The sequence below is a fragment of the Rhopilema esculentum genome, chromosome 21 (genome assembly GCF_057945365.1).
Source record: "Rhopilema esculentum isolate cy_ngs chromosome 21, ASM5794536v1, whole genome shotgun sequence".
Lineage (NCBI taxonomy): Eukaryota > Metazoa > Cnidaria > Scyphozoa > Rhizostomeae > Rhizostomatidae > Rhopilema > Rhopilema esculentum.
This window is the reverse complement of record NC_142835.1, coordinates 6103543-6124604: the sequence shown is the minus strand read 5'-3', so window position 1 is coordinate 6124604 and position 21062 is coordinate 6103543. Positions and strand designations below refer to the sequence as shown.

The window sequence follows — 21062 nt, the reverse complement described above, 5'->3', positions numbered from 1 at the left end:
AACAGTAATCTATTGGCAAACTTGAAATCTTTCATTGGCCTTATCATACCCAATTTTGAACATATTTAACTGATTTTGAATACTGGGATTTATTTATGCTGTTCTTTCAGGTTATGTGGTCTAAAATAGAAAATTTCAAAAATATATCTTTTATGACGTCACATTTCGGTACTCTATTAATCAAAATAGCCATTGGCGTTTTTAATTGGTAGCACGGACTTTCCTTCTTGGAAGAAAGGCATTTACTGGCAATAAAGGGGGCATGACTTTAATTTATTTTGTCTACCTCTAGCCTTCAGACAGCAGTCAGAAACGTTCTTATCAAACGGGACTCTTAACTAAATATTCGATTACAGGATTTAGCCCCCGGAACACCTCATTGCGACCTCATGCTAGGACAGATATCTCAGATAACGCTTCTTCTGCAAAGACGTTCAGAAGAAATTTTAATTATTACCAAAAGATCACAACAAAATCAATCTGTGTAAAGAAATTAAAAGTGTAACGAAACTTGATCGTTTAGGATACTTGATTCCATGCCCAGGGTTTAACATATTCTTTATGGCAGGACATCCCCATTGTTAAACTACCTTGACAACGGAAAGGAAAGAAAGTGAAGTACGACCTTTGATCAAAAAGTAGCGCATATTCAGGACAATTCTTGACAATTGGTAACAATTCTTGCGGAGTTTAACAAGCTCAACATTGCGGAGGTAAGTGCCTCAATCCACCCCTAAATCGATGTATCTTCCCAGTTTCTATTTGCGCTTGAATTGCCTGAATCCCAGGTTGATTCACTGTACGAAAATCCAAACTCAGAAATGCGAGAGTCACAAACTGTCACCAAAAACGATTTTCTATTTTACGTATCACGATCTTATTTTTCTGACTGTCGGAAATTTTAACTGGATAACACTGAATTGAACGAAAAAGATTTTGAAAATTAGCCCTAGTCCCAATAATTATCGACAGCTGGCGGTTCTGTGTTTTGCATACAAAGCACGGAAGAACTTTGTATCTGATAGATCAAATTGCATCACACCGAACTATTAAAATAACAGTGTAAAGAAAACACAACTTGTATCCGAACATAACATGAAGAAGCAATCAATAACGATACAAATTCAAGAGTTAGATAAATCATACAGCAAGCGTGAGTCACAAGACCGGAACTACGCAGTAGGGATATAACAAAACAATAGTAAACAGCGTGATTAGTATATAGCGGTGATCATAATAATAGAAACTAATGAGTTCTTAACACTCCCACTTGATCAACGCTATAATTAGTTATTCAGTCTCATAAATTCCGAGTTTATTTCTGAACTTCTCAAATGAGGGTTTAGCCAGTCCTTTAGTCAATACATCAGCCAGCATTATGTCAGTAGGACAGTATTCAACAGATATTGTTTTGCTAGTAACTTGTTCACGAATAAAATGGTAACAGACATCAATATGTTTGGTTCGGCTGTGATGCTTAGGATTTTTTGATAATTCGATTGCACTTTGGTTGTCTTCATACAGAACAGTTGGCATTTCAAGTTCTATTCCAAGATCTGTAACCAATCTCCTTAGCCATATTGCCTCTTGACTAGCCATGCTTAGAGAGACGTACTCAGCTTCTGTTGATGACTTAGCAACAGTTGCTTGTCGTTTGCTTTGCCAGCTAACTGTGTTTCCAAACATTTGAAAAACATAACCAGTAGTTGATCTACGGGTATTAATGTCTCCTGCCCAGTCAGCATCAGAATATCCTTTCAAGACAATACTCTTTTGATCAAAAGAACAATGTAATCCATACCTGACTGTTCCTTTTATGTACCTCAGAATACGTTTCAATCCTTCCCAGTGTTGTTTTCCTGGCTTCGACATAAACTGTGAAAGGATTCCAACAGATGCAGCAATATCAGGACGAGTAGCAGTAGCAGCATAAGTCAAACATCCAATTATCATCTGATACTTCTAAACATCTACAGCATTCTCTTCATCAGAGAGCTTCTGGAACTTCCTTCCAGGTTCAAGTGGGGTAGAGACTGCTTTGCAATTTTCCATTGAAAATCGTTTAAGTATTTCTTCCAAATACTTCTGCTGATTAATAGCCAATGTTCTCTGTGCTCTATTTCTTTTGACAGTCATCCCAAGGATGTAATGAACTTCTCCTTGATCTGTAATTTCAAATCTGCTGGAAAGTGATTCTTTTTCCTTTTTCATCATTTCAGAATAATTAAAAATAAGGAGAATATCATCAACGTACAGTGCCAGTATAACAAAGTTGACTTTTCCATCATCTTCTGTGATCAATTTTGTATACAGACATGTATCAGCACCACTGTTTTTGTAACCGCTCGATTTCAAAAACTTATCCATTGCCAAATTCCAGCAACGTGCCGCTTGTTTTAAACCATAAATCCCTTTCTTCAGTTTACAAACATGATCAGGTTTGTCTTTATTGACATAACCAGCAGGCTGTTCCATGTAGATCTCTGCATCCAGTTCCCCTTGCAGAAATGCAGTCTTGACGTCCATCTGATGAACTTCCAGATCTAAATGATTTGCTAATGCAAGCAAACATCGAATGGCATTGTATCGAACAACGGGGGCAAAAACCTCTTGGTAATCTATCCCTTGTTCTTGAGAAAATCCTTTCGCTACCAGGCGAGCTTTGAACCTATCAATTGATCCATCAGCTTTTCTTTTTACTTTGAAAACCCAGCGATTTCCAACAATATTTTTGTCATTCGGCATAGGGACTAAGTCCCAGGTGTCATTGCTTTCCACTGCAAAGAAGCAAATTCAGAATCTGTCGCTTGTTGCCATTGAAATGAATGTTCACCATTCCAAGCTTCAACAATGTTTTTTGGCTCATCAATGTCTGCAGTTAGTACATCAGTATTATAACAATAATCAGCCTCTTCTTCAATGTATCTTTGAGGTTGTCTCCTCTGCCTTTTTTCTGGAAGAGTTTCAATTTCTCTTAGAAATCTTCTTTCATATGTTTCTCCCACTGGAGCGTTATCCTGCCTATTGTCTTGATTAGCAACTTCATTATCAGGTTTGCTTTCATCAGAAAAAATATCTGGATTGATAAAATGAATATCTGAGTTTGAAGATTGTTCCTCTTTGAAATGGTAGAACTTTCTCTCATCGAACACAACATTTCTGCTGCGGATAAAACGCTTGACAACAGGATTGTAGAGCTTGAATCCTTTCATCCCTTCAGGATAACCAACAAATATTGCTTTTGTTGATTTCACATCAAACTTCTTTCTCTCTTCAGGCCTTATGTGTACATAAGCAATACATCCGAATGTTTTCAGATTTGATACATTTGGTTTTACATGAAACATACATTCATATGGTGTTTTGTCCTTCAATGCCACAGAGGGACTTTGGTTCTTCAAATAAACAGCTGTATTTACTGCTTCTGCCCAAAATTCTTTGGGTACATTTGCATGATGAATCATTGATCTGGCAGACTCAACTATGGTGCGGTTCATGCGTTCAGCAAGTCCATTTTGAGCTGGATTGTATGGAACTGTTGTTTCATGCTTTATACCTTGCTGTTTCAGATATTCAGAAAAATCATTTGAGCAATATTCACCGCCATTGTCACTTCGCAAAACTTTGACCCGTTTTCCAGTGATAATAGTCATGACATTGACAAATTCTTTGAATTTACTCAAAACTTCAGATTTTTGCTTTAGATAATAAACGCATACATAACGTGAGAAGTCGTCGATAAATGTCACAAAATACTTTGAACCACCAATAGAACCAATGTTCATTGGGCCACATACGTCAGTATGAATAATTTCCAGAACATCAGATGTACATGATGACAAACTTTTTAGATATGGCACTCTATGTTGCTTTCCCATAATACATCCTTCGCAAATTGCTTTTTCCGCATTTGCATGAATTTTATCCATTCCATCAACCATGTTACGATCAGACAACTTGACAAGATTGTCAACTCCTAAATGACCATACCTGCAGTGCCAAAGATCCAAATTTGAAATATTTTCAGCACTGTTTGCTTGTTCAGAAGAAAATTGTTTCAAGAAGTACAGTTTGCCTCTCAATTCTCCAATTCCCAATACTTTGGAATTACGGGAGATCTTGCATTTGTCAGCTTCAAATTCTACAGTAGCTTCACGATTTGTTAAAGCACGCACAGACAGTAAATTTCTTCCCAAATCAGGCAAATACAAGACATCATTAAGTGCAATTTTCTGTGGTTGTCCTCCGATATCAGTGGTTAATCGATAAGTTCCTTTTCCAAAAGCAAGAATGGTACGATTATCACCAAGAATAACTTTAGATGGCTGCTCGAAATCAATAAAATCAGACAATGAATCTCTGTCGTAAGTCATATGCTGGGTAGCACCTGAGTCAATAATCCAAAACGATTTTGGTTCATGCGCATTTTCACTAGTGTATAAAGCTTCTTCATTGTTTCACTATTGCCTTTTTCCTCACTTACGTGTGCAGAATCAGCATTCCTTGAATAATTTCCAGGAAAGTACGAGCTCTTTGCCTTCTTTTTTGGGCAATCTCTTGCAAAATGTCCCTTCTCTTTGCAGTAGTGGCAAGTTCCAGTGAATGGTTGAACGGGAAATGATCTCTCTGGTTTATTCTGTTGGAAACCGGAAGTGTGTCCTCTATTTCCTCTTCCCCGCCTGCTGTTATAGGCTTGTCTTGCTGATAGGGCATCCCCTGAGTTTTTCAGTACTAAATTATCTGACTTTCGCTCATAGTCGTTTAACAACATTCCTTTCACCTTTTCGAACGATAAAGTTGTTTCGCCAACAGCATCTAATGCTGTAATCAATGGCATATAATCATCGGGTAGACTTGCAAACAAAGTCATGGCCAATTCTTGGTCATTTACTTCAACGCCCATTTCGCGTAACTGATCATGCAAGGATTTCAAGTGATTTATATGTTCCAACATATTTCCATTTTGTTGAAATTTACAAGAGTAATACTTCTGTCGTAATCTCACCTTTTGTAAGATTGATTCACGCGCAAATTGATTCTTCAGGGCATCCCATGCCTCTTTCGCTGTGTTTGTATCGCGGATGTGAATTTGTCGTGAGGGCTCAACAGCGAGACAAATACTCGTCCAGGCTTTCTTTGTTTTTAAACGAAAACTTCTAATTACAGCTGCCTCAGCTTCAGCATCAGGAGCGACAGCGGTACCATCTGCATGTTCGAATAAATCATTGCTTTCCAAATACAGTTTCATATTGAAAGCCCATGATCTGTAATTCCCGCTATTCAATTTAGCGAATTTCAAAACATTTCCAGCAGAGTCGTCCATAAAAGCCATTCCGTTATCAACAAATTTCAATGATCCTTACAAACGTTATTCTGGGGCTTATCTGGGCCCATAACCTATTAAGATAACAGTGTAAAGAAAACACAACTTGTATCCGAACATAACATGAAGAAGCAATCAATAACGATACAAATTCAAGAGTTAGATAAATCATACAGCAACCGTGAGTCACAAGACCGGAACTACGCAGTAGGGATATAACAAAACAATAGTAAACAGCGTGATTAGTATATAGCGGTGATCATAATAATAGAAACTAATGAGTTCTTAACACGAACAAGGCTATCTTTCATTTCGTCATACGGTTTTTAGGAAGTAGAAAAGTTAAATATAGTATTCAAATGTATTAAATGAAAAGCATTTCCGAAAAAGACAGCCTTGAAGAGGTATGAGTTTGTTTACATTGGCAAAAATCGTAATCCGGCATTAACGTAGCCTGGCTGTACCAGTGAAAAGCAGCAAAACAAGGAGTGCAAGCAAAGGAGCATTTCAGAGACATCCCCCCACCTTCACGCGCTGCAAAAACTTCATTGACAACAGCAATAGCAAGTTAGGGTTGGTATAGCAAAAGTTAATTCATATTGTGAGTGCAGGAACATTCCTAGGTAGTAAATGTTATTAGAAGATATGTGCCAAAATCGGTTGTATTTATGCTATTTATTTGTTGCAATGTTAAGAATACTTGCATAGTTTATAAAAGATATGGAGGAAGACCCAAAAGAGGACTTGATATAGGTATCCCAGTCTCAAAATAGCTTTTGGGGGCGTTTTTGAAGTGGCATTTGCGTCACATCTTATCCAGCATGTAAAATTATGTACTTGTACCAAGTTCCATGCTTGTATCATAAAATACATCATTTAAATGCTAAGCCACTGCACTAAATAGGCAAACTCAAGAAAACTCAAAGGAAGCTGACATTTGTATGCAAGCTTGAAGCTGCACGCTTGAAGCTGCAAGCTTTGATTCTGCGATGTCTATCTCACATACGCTTGCCTCTAATATTTTCCGAAACCAGGTTCTAATTTGTTTTGCATGTCCAGAACATTGGCTCAACCTGGATACGAATCTATGATAAAGCAAATTTGATGGCCCGGCCACGGAACTTTCTGCAGCCTACAATGCAAACTAAAGTCAGAAATTTGTTTGTGTGCAAAATGCATAATCATCTTATTTCAACCAAAACGTCACGCCTTACATTAGCTTGTGTGGGCCTTTTCCAGCATAGAGTGGGAAGCCTTCCTCTTTACAAACTCTGCTAGGTAGGCCCAAGTATGGTCACAAGGGATGGGATTTATTACCACACCAGGTATAGCAATAAACATATATTGAGAGAAACACTCTCAATTCATAGAACAAACTTTGAGTCCGAAGTAACAAAGCTGTTACACATTACTTGGGTTTAATTGTCGTGTCGGACGAAAAGTGCTTTAATATGCAATGTTTCCGGTTATTCTTTCAATCTTTAAAAATAAGTTTGGTGTAAAAAAAAGAGTGTTCAGTCCACATTGTGCTGAAGGCTTTTTCTGCCATTAGAATTAGATTCACACCTTATTTCACCAGGGCCAAGGCACTATAAGCTTTTCGGAATAGAGTTGCTAGTGGTACTATGTGAAAAGGCAGAGGAACAAAAAAACATAAAATCATTGAAATTATGACACGAAAAATAAAATTTGGAGGATCAATGCAACAAAGGGTGTCAAAGCATTCACTTCTTAGCTTTAGCTTGGCAATTCTACTTTTGCCCTATCTTCATGCGATTAAGTAAGCCTTCTCTAAGGCAATATTAATTAGTGAGGCCTTACCACTTAATGAAACAGAATCCATTCCCCGACTTCCAGCAATGATTTTTCTGATAATTTGATGCCTAGTAGAACTTGCCTCTGTGCCTTTGCTCCTCTTTGCCACGGGTTTCCTTGATACAGTACTCAATCTTTTGCATGCAGTGCTGAGTTCTTATCTAATCTTTTTATTTATATTGTCTAGTATATTGTGTTCAGGGTTGCTGGAGCCGTGATCTAAAAGATGGATGCCATAGTTATAAAAATGATGTTGGTACTAATAGGAAATCTTATCTTTGGTGAGTATAAATTGTTCCACGTTATTTTTGAAAGATATATTTTGTGTTAAGAATTGTTAAGAATTAAACAGGATTACTAAGGTTTTTTGGAATTTGGATCTTTATTGTCTGTTCCCATATGTACATAGCACGTGCAAACTTTTTAAAGTGAGAGCACAGGGAAGGCCACTAAATTTTAAAAAGAAGAATAAGAGGAGATTGGGAACCAAGAGGAGAAACAAGTGAAAAGAAGGTAACATGAAGTGAAAGAGAAAGTTAAGGTTAAGATATCATGTCCAATTACCTCTAATGAAGGAGACCAAATCTTTGTAAATTAAGTTAATAAGTTAAAATTTGGAAATGTCAAGTATAAAAGGCTTACTCATCAACTATTCGCAAAATTCTTCGTTAAAAGGCTTCGTTAGTGTAATTAAAACATTAGGTACAAAATACCGTACTGATAGCTTTAAAAAATGGCAAAAAGTAAATCAGGAATAACATTCTAAGTAAAATTATAAATTCATATTTGCTTCCTCCTTTAGCGTTGTTTTAAAAGCACTTTTCTTAAGACACAATGTGAAGCGTTTAATCGAAGTTCAGAGTAAATAGGAATACTGGATATATCGATTCTAGTTTGTAACTATGTAGTTTGATGTATCATATTATGTTGCATAATAATAATAATCGGTCATTCAGCCACGGTGACTGCTTGTGCTTCTGACTCTGACGACCTCGCACATCCCACTTCTACCCTGGGCTTGGCGGATGCATTCCGCTAGAGATGTCCCAACCAAACCCCTAATATTATCTGTCCATCTCTGGCGTGGTCTCCCTCTGCTTTGTGTGCCTTCTACAAATCCAAGCATTGCGACTTTTCCTAATGATGTGGCGTCACCAATATATCTTAGTTGTGCTCTTTGGATGTCGCGAGGCAGGATTTTCTTGTGGCCTACTTATAGGAACGCTATTATTTAGCAAGAATTGCGTAAAGAGTAATTTGCTAAATATGTGTGCTGTGCATTGTATATTTACTTGTAGATCAATAAATCGTATGCTTGGACCCATTTGTATTGATTCTTCAATCAAAATTTCACTACCTTTCTTTTTTACCTGGCTGTTTTTTTATCATAATTAACTATAACTCAATAAAGATTCTATTTCAGTATCTAACCATTCATAAATTCATTTCAGGAATGGTGGAGAGTGCCTCTGTTAACGTGACGTTGCCATCAAGTACAGCAATAATGAATGGCACCAAGATTGACTTTGTATTAGATGCATTTGATCCAGCTCCACCAAATATAGCCTATACTCTCCTGACATTTGGATATGAAAAGATTGGCGCGCCATTTGCCAGACTTTACAATTATAATAAAATCACATCAGCTTTTATGCCTCAGTCTACGATACCCGCAGACTTTGTTGGGAGGTTAACCTCCTCTAAGGTTGGAGGTAAAAATATCATATCAGTTTCTCCGATATTGTTCACAGATGAAAATTTAAAATTTTATTTTGAGCTGGACTATGAAACAACTTCAGGTGTCACCCAGGTTTACAGCCAGAAGTATCAGCTTCGAAATGTATACTGTAAGTGAATCTTTACTATTTCTCTTTAAATTAAATCAGACCTTGCTTCAACTTATTTATATTTGATAACAGTCGTATTCCTAAAATTCTGGCAGTTTCCCAAAATCCTAGTTGTAGTATAAATCTATAACAATTTAAATAGATGATAATGAGAATTTCCTTTTTTTCGTGTCATTGATTGCAACGTCTTAGGTTTTTTCTTTGTGCAATGTCCCTTTCTTATTAACAACTTAATTAGTTCCGGCTTGGTTGGTTTTGTTACCAAGCAACCTATGACTGAAGATAGCTGAATATCCGCACAACAAAAATACAAAATAGTGATTTTGCATATTTTTCTGTTTAACAACCAGTCTGCAAAGTATTGCAGTGCTCGACGAGATCTTATGCGTGCACAGTCATTTCAAGCACGTGTACCGCGTGCAAACCTCCTTTATCATTCATTTAGAGTGCAAAAATAAGGTTTCGCTACACCTATCTTGCGAGTCCATCTGCCAAGCTCTGCAGACTGGTTTAAAGCTGTTCAAAATCCTCGATAAAGCTTTTTTAAAATAAATGCTTGGAAATACCCTTGTATATGTACCTTTGGCACGTTATTAGAAGAAGAAGTCTTTTTTGGCTTTTTGGTTTCTGGTTTAAAGGCGAAATGGTGGTGACCTGAAACAGGAGCTTAACTTGAAGAGTAGTAGGCTTCATGTGGGATGCTTTAGGTTTGGCTTTTCGTATTTTTGTTGGCCATTTAATTATATTTGATTTAAAATTCAATTTGAATTTCCTAGCAATGCCGACATTTAACGATGCAGAATCGATGCAAGCTTCTACGACTTTAGTTGAAGGAAGTACCTCTTCAGTACAATGCGTCGTGAGCAGTCGGCCTGTTTCAATTTTGACGTGGTCATACAACAATGCAACGATCAATGCAACTCAGTCATCAACTACTTCAACTAGTGGCAGTGTCATTAAAGTGACGAGCGTGTTAAGGATTAGAAATCCATCTTTGTTACTTAATCGTGAAAAAGTCGCTTGCTTTGCATCGCATCAGTTCTCCGCTGCAGTTAATCGCACAACAACTATCAATTTTCAATGTTAGTTTTTCATGGACATTTCTGCATTAAACATTTTTTTATTAAAATTAATCGTCAAATAATTTTTTGTTCCAGTCTGAATCCTAGTCCATCTTTATTTCATATGTGCTCTTATATCTAGTGTTCTCTTCCTACTTAGTCAGTACAGAAGATTTGATAAACTTCCACTTATATTTTGATAAGTACCCAAATTGTAGTCAGGTATTTAGCTAGTTAGCGATGTTTTCTACATCACATCAATTACGTGACGCCCTGTTTTTCAATGTCACGATTTCTAGCAATCTCTATGTCACTTACACCGGAAAGATTAGGTGTATCTTCAATTTTTTGTATCTTTGTCATGATATTATATTATATTTTTTATTGTTTAGATATACCAATGTCAACAACTTTCACAGTATCGATTGCCAAACCAACAGAAGGTTCAGCAGTAACTTTCACTTGCAGAACAGATTCCTACCCAGCAGCAACATACAGGTTCTATCGTGTCGATAATAGCGGGGATGTGTTAGTGAGCAGCTCTGGTTCAGAGAAAAGTGGGGTGTACACAGTATCAAGTGTCAGTTACAGTGGTGCATACAATGTCACTTACAAATGTGTTCCGTACAATCTTCTAGGAAATGGTGTGGCTGCAAATACCACAATCGAAATTCAGGGTATGTTTGCAATACCTTGCAAATTGCAAGTTGCAATAAAATTCTTATAGTAGTTGAAAGTTTATCACTGCAGTTTTCTAGCAACCTTTCTCTCACTTTTCTAGATGTATCCGTTAGTAAAATTTACTTGAAGCAATACTAGGTGCTAGTTTTTTCTTCTTTGGCTGATTTGTTTGTTTTGATTTCTTCAATATAAAGCTTTGATATAAGATTGTATGATTATTTAACAGTTCGTAGGTGAGCAAGAAGATTTTAAAGGCAATAGACCGACATAAAAGTGGCTTGAGCGATTTCTCAATGAATATTAACCAATCAATTAGCGTGTTAGTGGGATCACGCTCTCTGATTGATCAATTTTTGATTAACAGTTGCCTTAAGCCCCTTTAGTATCTGTCGATTGCCCTTAATGGTATATCAAAGTGTTGCAATAAACACCTCTCAAAACAGTACAGCGTAGATCCCCCAACCATCAAAATTATTTCGAAATTAGTTATTAATGCAATTTCGAAACTAGTTATTAATGCCATTTTTGTGTGGATAATGTTTTTAAATAATTACGTTGATGCAATCATTCTCGAACTGATGCAAACTGGGTATTTCGATTCAAGTACATTTTTGTTCGTGCAGTGCCCCCAAAAGTGAACGTATCCAGTACTATCACTGCTATTGAGGGTGAACGTGTCACAATTATCTGCACTGTGGTGGAAGCCAATCCTGCGCCTAAAATAACCTGGAAAGGTCCAGCAAGTAATAGTTTATCACACGTGAATGGAGCGCTTGTTATGCCATATGTCAGGAGGAGCCAAAATGGAACATACGCATGTGAAGCTTCAAACGGTGTTGGATCGACCGCTACGAAGACTGTTTCTCTCACTGTATACTGTGAGTAAACCAAATTACTTTATTGAGTTACATCGAGTCTTTACTATTGCGAAATGATTTGATAATCCCCTGTAAATAATCAGGTATCCTCAAGTTCTAAATGTTTCTCTTCAGTGCTATGATAAGTTATGGGTCAAAAAACACGTTCAACGTTGCTAAACTAGTTTTACACGTACTACGTTGTTAGCTAGTACGCATTTTTTGCTGTCTGCAGACCAACCAGACAATGTCAGTATCAAAGCATCAAGTCTGAAACCATCGAATGGTTCATCTGTTACATTCACGTGTTCTTCACGTGCCGGTCCGCCAGCGAAATACAGGTTCTACAAAGTAACTGGATCGACGGAGATCCTTCTTCGGGACTCCACTTCGGCCGTGTACGAAATCACAAACATCAATTATGCAGAATACATTGGGTATAAAGCAACTGTAAAATGCATCCCATACAATTCCTTTGGAGATGGCCCTAGCAGGAATGAAACTGTCGATATTCAAGGTATGGAACCAACTTCAAAACACTACCGCTATTGTGTTATTCTGATATATGCATGCACAGAACTAAAAACAGACCATTTTAAGTTGTATTATGTTTGATTTATGACTACCTGTGTTGATTACGTTCACTTTCCAGCGGAACTGGTCAGTTCTTTTTTTCAAAAATATTACTTTAAGCAGCCATTAGTTTTGTATGCAAAAAGTCCTATTTTCTTGCGCTTCTTTAACTTTTGTTACTTCACATCCTCACTCTGTGATTTTTAGGATCAGAAATAAGGTGTTTTGTAGCATTTGATCTTAAATTTTTTAGCATACACCTCTACCACATCCATTTTCGACTCTAGTACTCTTCTGCTCTGATCGATTATTCCCTATTCACAGGTAAAGCCCGTTAGTTTATCGGGCCATTGGTCTTGGTAAATTGGTAATAGATATTTTTATCAGCTCCAAATAGAATCTTGTTGTTGAAGATTGATTATTAAGAGAGAGAGGTGTTCATTCGTGATTAAATCACTGTCTTTTTCTCTGTTCAGTGAGCCCGCAGATAAATGTACCATCCACTCTAAATGTTAATGAAGGTCAACGTGCCTCCTTAACTTGCTCTGTGACAGCAGCCAACCCCTCGCCTACAATTACCTGGAAAGGGCCAGCAAATAATGTTTTAAGTAGCACCAATGGAGTGCTTGTTATGTCGTCTGTCAGGAGGGGGCAAATTGGAACATACACATGTGAAGCTTCAAACGGTGTTGGATCGACCGCTACGAAGACTGTTTCTCTCACTGTCTATTGTAAGTAAACCATTTCTAAAGTTTGAGCCCCCGCTCAACATTTTCTAAAATTTCAATCACTCTAAAGTTTCAGTGGCTTTTCCAAAATTTCAATGGTGAATGTTGATAACCTCTTCCTGAACTTTGCCATGAAATGGTTGCAATATTAGAACTAACCTAGCATGACTGAAATTTTAGAAATCTCGCAGAGCAAGCGATTGGAATTTTAGAAACGTTGCTTAAGTAATTGAAATTTTAGAAAATGTTGAACGGTGGTTGAAACTTTGGAAATGACTGAAATTTTAAGACTAGACAGAGCAACTGAACTTTTAGAAGATTTTAGAAACTTTAAGAAAGTTGGTGAAATTTTAGAAAGAGCTATTTTTGGCGGTATATGCGCGCCATACATTTCTTAATCATCCTATTGTTACTATTTCCCATAAAAATTGGTTAATAGGAAGATCATGCCTTTCTGCAGATGGACCTGAATTCACGAGCCACAGCAATAGCATAACTACCTGTAGACCACGGACAGTAATCGTTAGATGCGTTGCAGATGGCTTTCCTGTACCAACAGTTAGATTAATGTTTTCAAATACTGAGAAGGCAAGAGGACAGGGACAAGTTACTCATATAATAACTGACTTGGCAGACAGTACCTTCGGAGTATACACATGCTTGGCAAACAATACCGTCAAGGAAGTGAACATAACTAGAACCTTGGTTAAAAAAGGTATTCTTATCAGATGCAATAGTTTAAAAAATGTTTCTTTGTTAAATGTTTTTGGTATAAGGCAGTGACAGATCATATTACAGAGCAGTCTAGGCCAGTATGCCGTAGGGCATGGCGAATCAACTGTTAGATTATTCTAACTTCTAAGGTTTATTAACTAAGAATATCATCAAAACTTTATGTAAACTAATGAAATCGTGTTTAGAGAAAGTCAATCTTTCTTGATGTGAAAAAATACTCATCACAGGAGTGATGCACAATCAAAAATTTCAGAAGTGTGTAGGCAGTAATGAATGTTTACACAGTTTACGATACGATGCTCTGACCTTCATAAAAAAAGCTGGCTGGCAACTGGTTCATATCTTAAACCCCGGGTTTTTGCCAGTCTTCTCTTTTCATCATTTCAACTCAGTTCAATATCATTATATCAAATGCTGATGCATACAAGTTATTTAAGCTTAATAAAAGAAGTAAAATATTCTAGAGAAATGTAGCACAGCGTTAAAGAAAACATACTGCATTTAAATGAAACATCGATGCTATATATGTGCAAAGACGAAATAAAAATTTTTTATAGAGACAATTACTAAAACAGATCAAAAAGTCAACCCTCTTGTTTTGCAAGGGAACGAAACTGGAAAAGCTTTCCTGTCTCGAAAGATTTAGAGCTAAAATTAAATCGTTTTATTTCACTCAAGTCCTTTCACTTTTAACGCCTTGATTATAAACACAATGCATTTAGTTGAAAGTATTTTCTAAAGCATGATCTTGGTGTTTAGGGTAGAAAACCTGTGACTTCATTGGGTTCCAATTTTGTTCAATCGATTGTTTGGTATCGTCAAGAGATTCTAGTTCTATTAGCACGTTGCTAAAACGCATTGAGAAATGGTTAAATAAATAAATTGACTTGCTATATTTTAGATGCTCCTGATGCTCTCACAGATGTTAAACTAAAACAAGGTTCTGACAGCAGCATTGAAGTGACATGGCGTTTGCCCGCATGCACCGGAGCTAGCGGCATAAAGGCAATCAGGATTAAGTATAAGAAGAAAGGCGAATCGACATGGAAAACAAAAGATGTACAAAGTAGCGACACCAAAGCTACTATTGACAAACTGGAAAGCAACACAGAATATGAAGTGCAAGTTTTTATTGTGGATGGAAATGATAGAGAGCATGCTGGGCTTCAATCATCACAGAGAACAGGTTTTGCTTTGAACTTTTATAATAAAACTCAATTATTCTTTTCTTAGCGTGTAAAATTTACTCACTGTAATTTTTATGGCCTTGTTTTCTAAAGCCCGGAGCGTCAAAGTGCAAGTCGCAGCGATTTCAGTGCTGGCACCACCCTGGACAAATTTTTAGGGTTTCAGCCTGCTAAAACTTATATATTTTCTTTTACAGTATGTTCCAAATTTTACCAAAATCTATTATTAATGTATACTCATAAAACCTTTAAAGTTTCCTCCCAGTTAGTGACTGAATCTGAAGCTAATTCTAATTAGGCTAAACATACTCACAAAAAGCATGGTCGAGGATAATATGCATCCCTTTTTATGCTATATTTTCTTTATACATAATGATATATTAAACAGACAATATAATGATCGAAGACTATACTAGCTCTTTATTTCCAAGGCAAATCAACTGCAACTGACTCAGAGAGATCAAATTCTACACAATCGAATGCTCATGCCATTGGTTTATACGCAGTCCTGGCTTTCTGCATTCCAATAATCTTCTTGCTAACCATGTGGAATATAGCACTGAGAAAGCGTATAAAGTCATTACAAGGTAAAAAGCAGAAAAGCCTTTCAAGTGTTTGTTTTTGCATTGTTTTCTCTTTAAGATTCTTGTTCTATTCTTCTAAAAGAGGCTTTGATTGTTAATATTTGTCAGATGATAAGAAGGACGGGTTATCCAAAAATTTTCCAATAACACCCCTTGGAATGAGGGAAACATTTATTTTCTTCTCTATGAAAATTGTCTTAATTGTGAATGACATATTTCTGTGATAAATCTTTTATATGAGAAACAAGGTGGCAATTAATTGCTATGATATCAAACTGTCGCAGGATCGGGTATTTTACCAGCGAGTATTCTAAGCTAATAAAACATATTGGTATATAACTAACATTATCTTATTCTGTTTTTGGAACGTACAGCTTACTTGCAACTATCTTGCAACCATCTTTAGTTGGTTGATGTACAGTCATCGATGGATAAAAGTTGAAATGGCTGCTTAAGATATAATATCAGCTACTTAGGGCATTTGATCGCAAAGAAGAGCTGTGCTGAAAGTCGCGGGATCGAATCCAGGCGTAATTTCGACCCTCGCCTTTTGAACGATTTACCTATTGACATTGCTTAGGGGCCGCTTAGTACTTGAAGATTGAAGCCTTCCATACTTAGCAGTTCATCTCTATTACGAAACATTGAGCATGCATTCCCCTTGTTGCAATAACAAAAAGGCTGCATTTTTAACGGCTTAGAACTCTTCCACTACTTCGGAACAAAACCATATTCATTTAGTGCACTATTAATTTGTTTCAGATGATCATTCAAAAGGCAACACACAAAGGTAAATGAACGGAAATTGACTTGACTTGCTCTTTCCCAAAGAGGAAAACAGACGCTGATTTTTATGGTTGAAGGTTTGACGATTGATGTTCAGGGCCCACGCCGCCGGGGGTAGGGGCCTTGGCTCTCCACTTTTGTTGACCTTGGCCCCCCACTTCCAAATTCGTGGCGTAGGCCCTGATGTTTGTCTTAAAATGGATTGAGATCATTGCCAAATGTTAACGGAAAATTATTGACGCTGCCACGGACCAAAAATGTCTTTCTGATACAAAATCCAGACCACTAGAAGAAATCTACTGCTTTTTGGCTATATTAAAAAGCTGTAAGGAATGACTGTGCCTCCTCTCAAAAAATGTTTTGGGCGATTGGGGGGATTGAAGCTTCAAGCTTTTACGTAAATGACATCTATGATAATACATATTATGTTTTGGTGACATCATCTTCCCTTCACCCCTCTTATAACGAATATTATTTGTATGTGACTCGTTTTTGGTACTTAGCATTCAAGCCTATGCACGTTAAGACAATTAAGTGATTATTTCAACTCTACAGCCCCCGTCAGGATCTTGATTATGAAGTCATTGGATATACAAACCTCCAATTTGAAAGTGACCAACAATCACGTGCAACAACTGCAGATTCATCCCAAAGAGAGGTTGCAAACAATGGAAGCAACAACAATGCCGTATACATGGAACTAGGGCCAAGGTGCAAAGATGAACAAACATACACGCCTCTTTCTGGCGATAAGCAAACGACAAGCCCTTATCTTTAGCGTAAGAGATCCAAAATGCACTGCGTGTCCAGTGCAATTATGTAAAGTATAGCAAAATCTGTATTAGATAAATGTAGTTGAGCTGAACGAGACATAGAGGCAGCGTATATAGGATTTGGGTTGTTAGAATCAGTGAAGCTTTAACATAATTTGTGAAGCAAAGCCATAATATTAAGTGCGTAAATTATTAGGAGTAGAATTATAAGGAGTAGTTTCTTATGATAGTGCTGTAATCATGAAACCCAACATTCAAATCTAAAAAGCTAAAAAAACAAAAGAAGAAACACCCCAGCTGTGCCAGTCATAACGGAAAAAGATACAAGGTTATTGATCATGACAGGCACTTACAATCTCACGTAATTTTAAATGAATAACCAAATGCAGATATGAGAACGATTGCAGTCGACAAGATGCAAGACATGAAGGACAATAAGCATAATGTTGCTGCTTTCAAACTATTGATTATCGAGCGATATTGATCGCTAATAAATGCGATCATTTTTGACAAATTGGTTATAAATTGTTATGATTAGAATAAATTAATCAAAAGATAGGGAAGGGAGACTTCGTATGACAGGTCGACCTTTCGAAACCGTCTCTATCATTTTTATGATTATTCAATAACAAGTATTTTTACACATGCGAAGCATTTTGGATGTATTATAATAGCAAATAAATTTAGAGATTTTAAGTTCAGAGACTTTAGAGACTTTTCTGCCGATTCTAAATAATGGCATCAAAAAACAGTTGTCGCTGACCTATGTTCTGATTTTAGGCAGTGCTGTCCTCCTGAATACAAAATTCAATTACATATTGATACAATAAAGCAATCAAACGAAATTCAAGTTTCGAAACGTCAAAAGTCCAAGCACTCAAGTGCAGGTAAGTGTAGAGTTTGGCTATCACGTGATCGATGACGTCATTTTCCCCGGTCATCAAAATGTTTAATTCTCCTTTTGGAAAAATCGCTCCAACCATCTTCTTTGGCATTGTAATAGGAGCAAAAAGCTCTTAAGAATAAACTTTATCAGACCTTAAAATAACGAGTTATTGCTATTTGAAGTTTGCATGGCGTCATCAAAATGGCGGTTCTGAAATTTTCAAGCACTGGAATTCAAAGGCTGGTTGTCGCAATTTAGGTTGCTTTATCTCGATTTTGAAGTTTTTTTACCTTTGTTTTATTCAGCAACTCAAGAATGTCATTTGAGCTTATATATTTGCCCGCCTGGGAAACTAAGTATTGAGCAAAAATGCAAATACTTAAGCCTTGTTCAAACGCTCTCGACTTTCACTCGACTACTCTCGATTTTTGTTGAGCGTTGTCGAGCAGTGTGGAGTGTAGTCGAGCGAGGGGTGTCGTGCGGTTTCTTGAAGGCAATTTCTGCGATTTACCATATTCTTTCTGTCATATCATTGGCGCATGTGTGTTTAAACGATGCGCTGTGTATATATTGCGCTGTCTAAAATTGGTTAGAAAAAACGGTTTCGTATAGTGTATTAATGAAATATGGAGATGCAAAAGAGTGTATTCTTATAAAAAAGTTTCAAGTTTGAAAGTTATCTTGATTTCATTGATAATTTTAAAGAAAGAAAATGCTTGTTAAAACCTAGGTTGAGCGCACATAGTCTAGAAATTCGGAAAGTCGGAACTGGGAGATTCGGAAAAGACGAACTAAGTTCTGAAAAGTATTTCAAACCGATTCAAACATTGCATCAGTGTAGGGAATAGAGTCCTAAGTGACGAAATTTGATGTTTTGTCTACTTTTTGCAACTCATGAAAATTTTTTGAACAAAATTGAAAATAGATTTAATGCTGCAAAATAGGAACCGACCTACATTTTCAATCCGTTGAAAATCTTATCCTAAAATATCCCTATCTTATCTTATCTTATCTTATGTTGTCTTAACTTATTTCTTTCATAATCGCATTTTCGTATTAACAATAAATTGCTTTTTTTATATATTTATGATTCGTTTAATGTTCGAAGTTCTGTTTTTCAGTTTAGTGATCATGCAACGATGTAATTTGAAACTTAATTTTTTATTTAAATCAGAATATAATTCAGAACCTTTTGGTAATTGGTATAATTGTACCTAGGCCTAGTTGTGAAAATTAATTTGCTTTTTGCATCGTTAACAGGTAAGAGGCCCTTTGGCATAGTTATCTGAGTTTATGAAAGAGTAGTTTGTAACCAAACCACACCCCTCCCCCCGAGTACTATGTTTATTAGAAATAGAAATGCCAGTTCGAGTCACAATGCTGACAAAAACAATATTTTCAAATAAAAATATCCTGACAGAAAGCAGGAAACGCAACCATGGAAATGTTTGTTAAGTATTTACCTATCAATTTACAAGATCAGTTTGATTTACAAGCATAAACACAACCGCATCTGGCATGGGCGTTGCGGATGCTAAACATGAGTGTGAATCTTGCTTGAATAATATTTCTTCATTGAGATAAAGCTGCCCGAATAGAGCCTGAAATGCGATAAGTGTTGCCAGAATAGGGGGCTACAGCCCTCCCAGTTCCTATGACATTTGGTTTTGCAATTTCTAGCACAACCTCCCTCCAAGTGTTAAACTCAATGGCATCATAGTTAAGAAACTCTTAAGAAGCAATGAGAATTAGAATTTTCGAAAGCGCCAGACAGACCGCGACGAGAAACAGAGACTGCACAAAGAGTGTAGAGTTGAGTTAAGCTGGATTGTAAGCAAAGCTGAGTAAATAATCAAAAATGCTCCCACTAGCTTTAAACGTTTTTAGAATGGTTCTACCATACTTGACAGGATTGATTTTCTTATTCCTTTAAGCTGACGAGAGAATGTTGGAGGAGGGATAATAATTTTGATGAAGTAATCGGTGATCAAATTCAATGATCTAAATTGCCACTAGCAGGGCCGCATTTACGTCTGTTAGGGCCCTGGGCCCAAAGTTTATTGGGGTCCCTTAAAATAAACCAAAAAAATTGTATCACGTGCATAGTACTTGGTTAAACATAATCATAACCAACCAAGTTAATACTCACTAAATAGTTTAATAGATAAACGCTATAAGACACGACTAAAATTGTATTCATTTCGCATTTCAGTACATTCCCAATAAAACTACCCTTGCCCCTTGGCTCAAGACGCAAATGTCTTTCGTCTTTACTTAAAAGCTGAAAACTTTTCCATGATTTTATTGGGGTTTAAAACTCCCTGGACATCAAAATCTGCTGCCATTAAGCATAAGGCAACAACGCGCTACTGTGACATTGTGGATCTCAGTTCACTCTTTCCTTTACTCTTTTCGGCATGGTAAAACATTTTTTTCTCCGAAGGAACTTCCGTATGGCGAATTGAGCAGCAAGTACTGTCATGGCATTGGAGAAAATCCAGCCAGGGCCACCGAAAGTTTCGAAGGAAAAAACAGAATATGAGGCCTCCTGGGAGCGGAGCGAGCTGAAAATTGTTGTGACCACGCCCTTTTTGCCATTCTTAAAATTGAATTCATTACCTTACGAAGCCCTGTAGCTCAATTGTAAGATTAAAGCCCAGAGCACTTCAAAGGCTTTTCAAAATTTCGCTCGGGGCCCCCTAAATTTAAGGATTTTAGGGGGGCCCTGGGCCCGAGCTCATTGAGCCCATGGGTAAATGCGTCACTGGGAAACTAGAAATAAAGTACTGAAGTGATGACGTCACAAAGACCATTTTTAGACTTTTCAGTTTTGACCATATAACCCAAAAAAGAATTATGAAATGCCTCTAAAGCCCTGGCAAAACGACTAAATATTTCACTCAACTATTTTTAGTGGAAGGTTTAGTGGAAAGTTTATTCATTTTGCAGCCCTGTTTAGTGTTGTTTAGTCGTGTTGAGCGTTGTTGAGCAAAATTAAATTCTGGTCAAAAATGTTTAGCGTTGTTCAGTGTTGTTTAGCGAATGTTTAGTCGTTGTGCCACCAATTAAAAATTTGTTGTTAATGTTGTTAGTATTCTATTAGTAAACTTGAAATCTTTCATTGGCCATATCACACCCAATTTTGAATATATTTAACTGATTTTGAATACTGGGATTTATTTATCTGATTTTGAATACTGGGATTTTGAAACGTCACATTTCGTTA

General features: G+C 36.8%; 1 protein-coding gene and 1 pseudogene across 1 annotated transcript; one reads left to right on the top strand and one right to left on the bottom strand.

The window, feature by feature from the left end:
• The first annotated feature begins 424 nt into the window (after window positions 1-424).
• On the top strand, window positions 425-20997 carry LOC148957635 (uncharacterized). The gene is made up of 13 exons (XM_089114970.1): window positions 425-713; window positions 7326-7419; window positions 8590-8985; window positions 9762-10067; window positions 10439-10723; window positions 11351-11605; window positions 11820-12101; window positions 12634-12888; window positions 13346-13600; window positions 14522-14806; window positions 15239-15394; window positions 16154-16181; window positions 16733-20997. Exons 2-13 carry the CDS (start codon window positions 7365-7367, stop codon window positions 16953-16955), a joined length of 2781 nt encoding a protein of 926 aa, XP_088971096.1. The 5' UTR covers window positions 425-713; window positions 7326-7364; the 3' UTR covers window positions 16956-20997.
• On the bottom strand, window positions 1291-1953 carry LOC148957636 (uncharacterized; annotated as a pseudogene).
• Window positions 20998-21062: the final 65 nt, after the last annotated feature.

What these genes read in the sequence shown, in the direction of transcription:
- LOC148957635 (XM_089114970.1), top strand. Translation starts at nt 7,365, where the DNA reads ATGGATGCCATAGTTATAAAAATGATGTTGGTACTAATAGGAAATCTT. An exon ending in TACCACAATCGAAATTCAGG is followed by an intron (nt 10,724 to 11,350) that starts GTATGTTTGCAA and finishes TTGTTCGTGCAG; the next exon opens with TGCCCCCAAAAGTGAACGTA. An exon ending in TAGAACCTTGGTTAAAAAAG is followed by an intron (nt 13,601 to 14,521) that starts GTATTCTTATCA and finishes GCTATATTTTAG; the next exon opens with ATGCTCCTGATGCTCTCACA.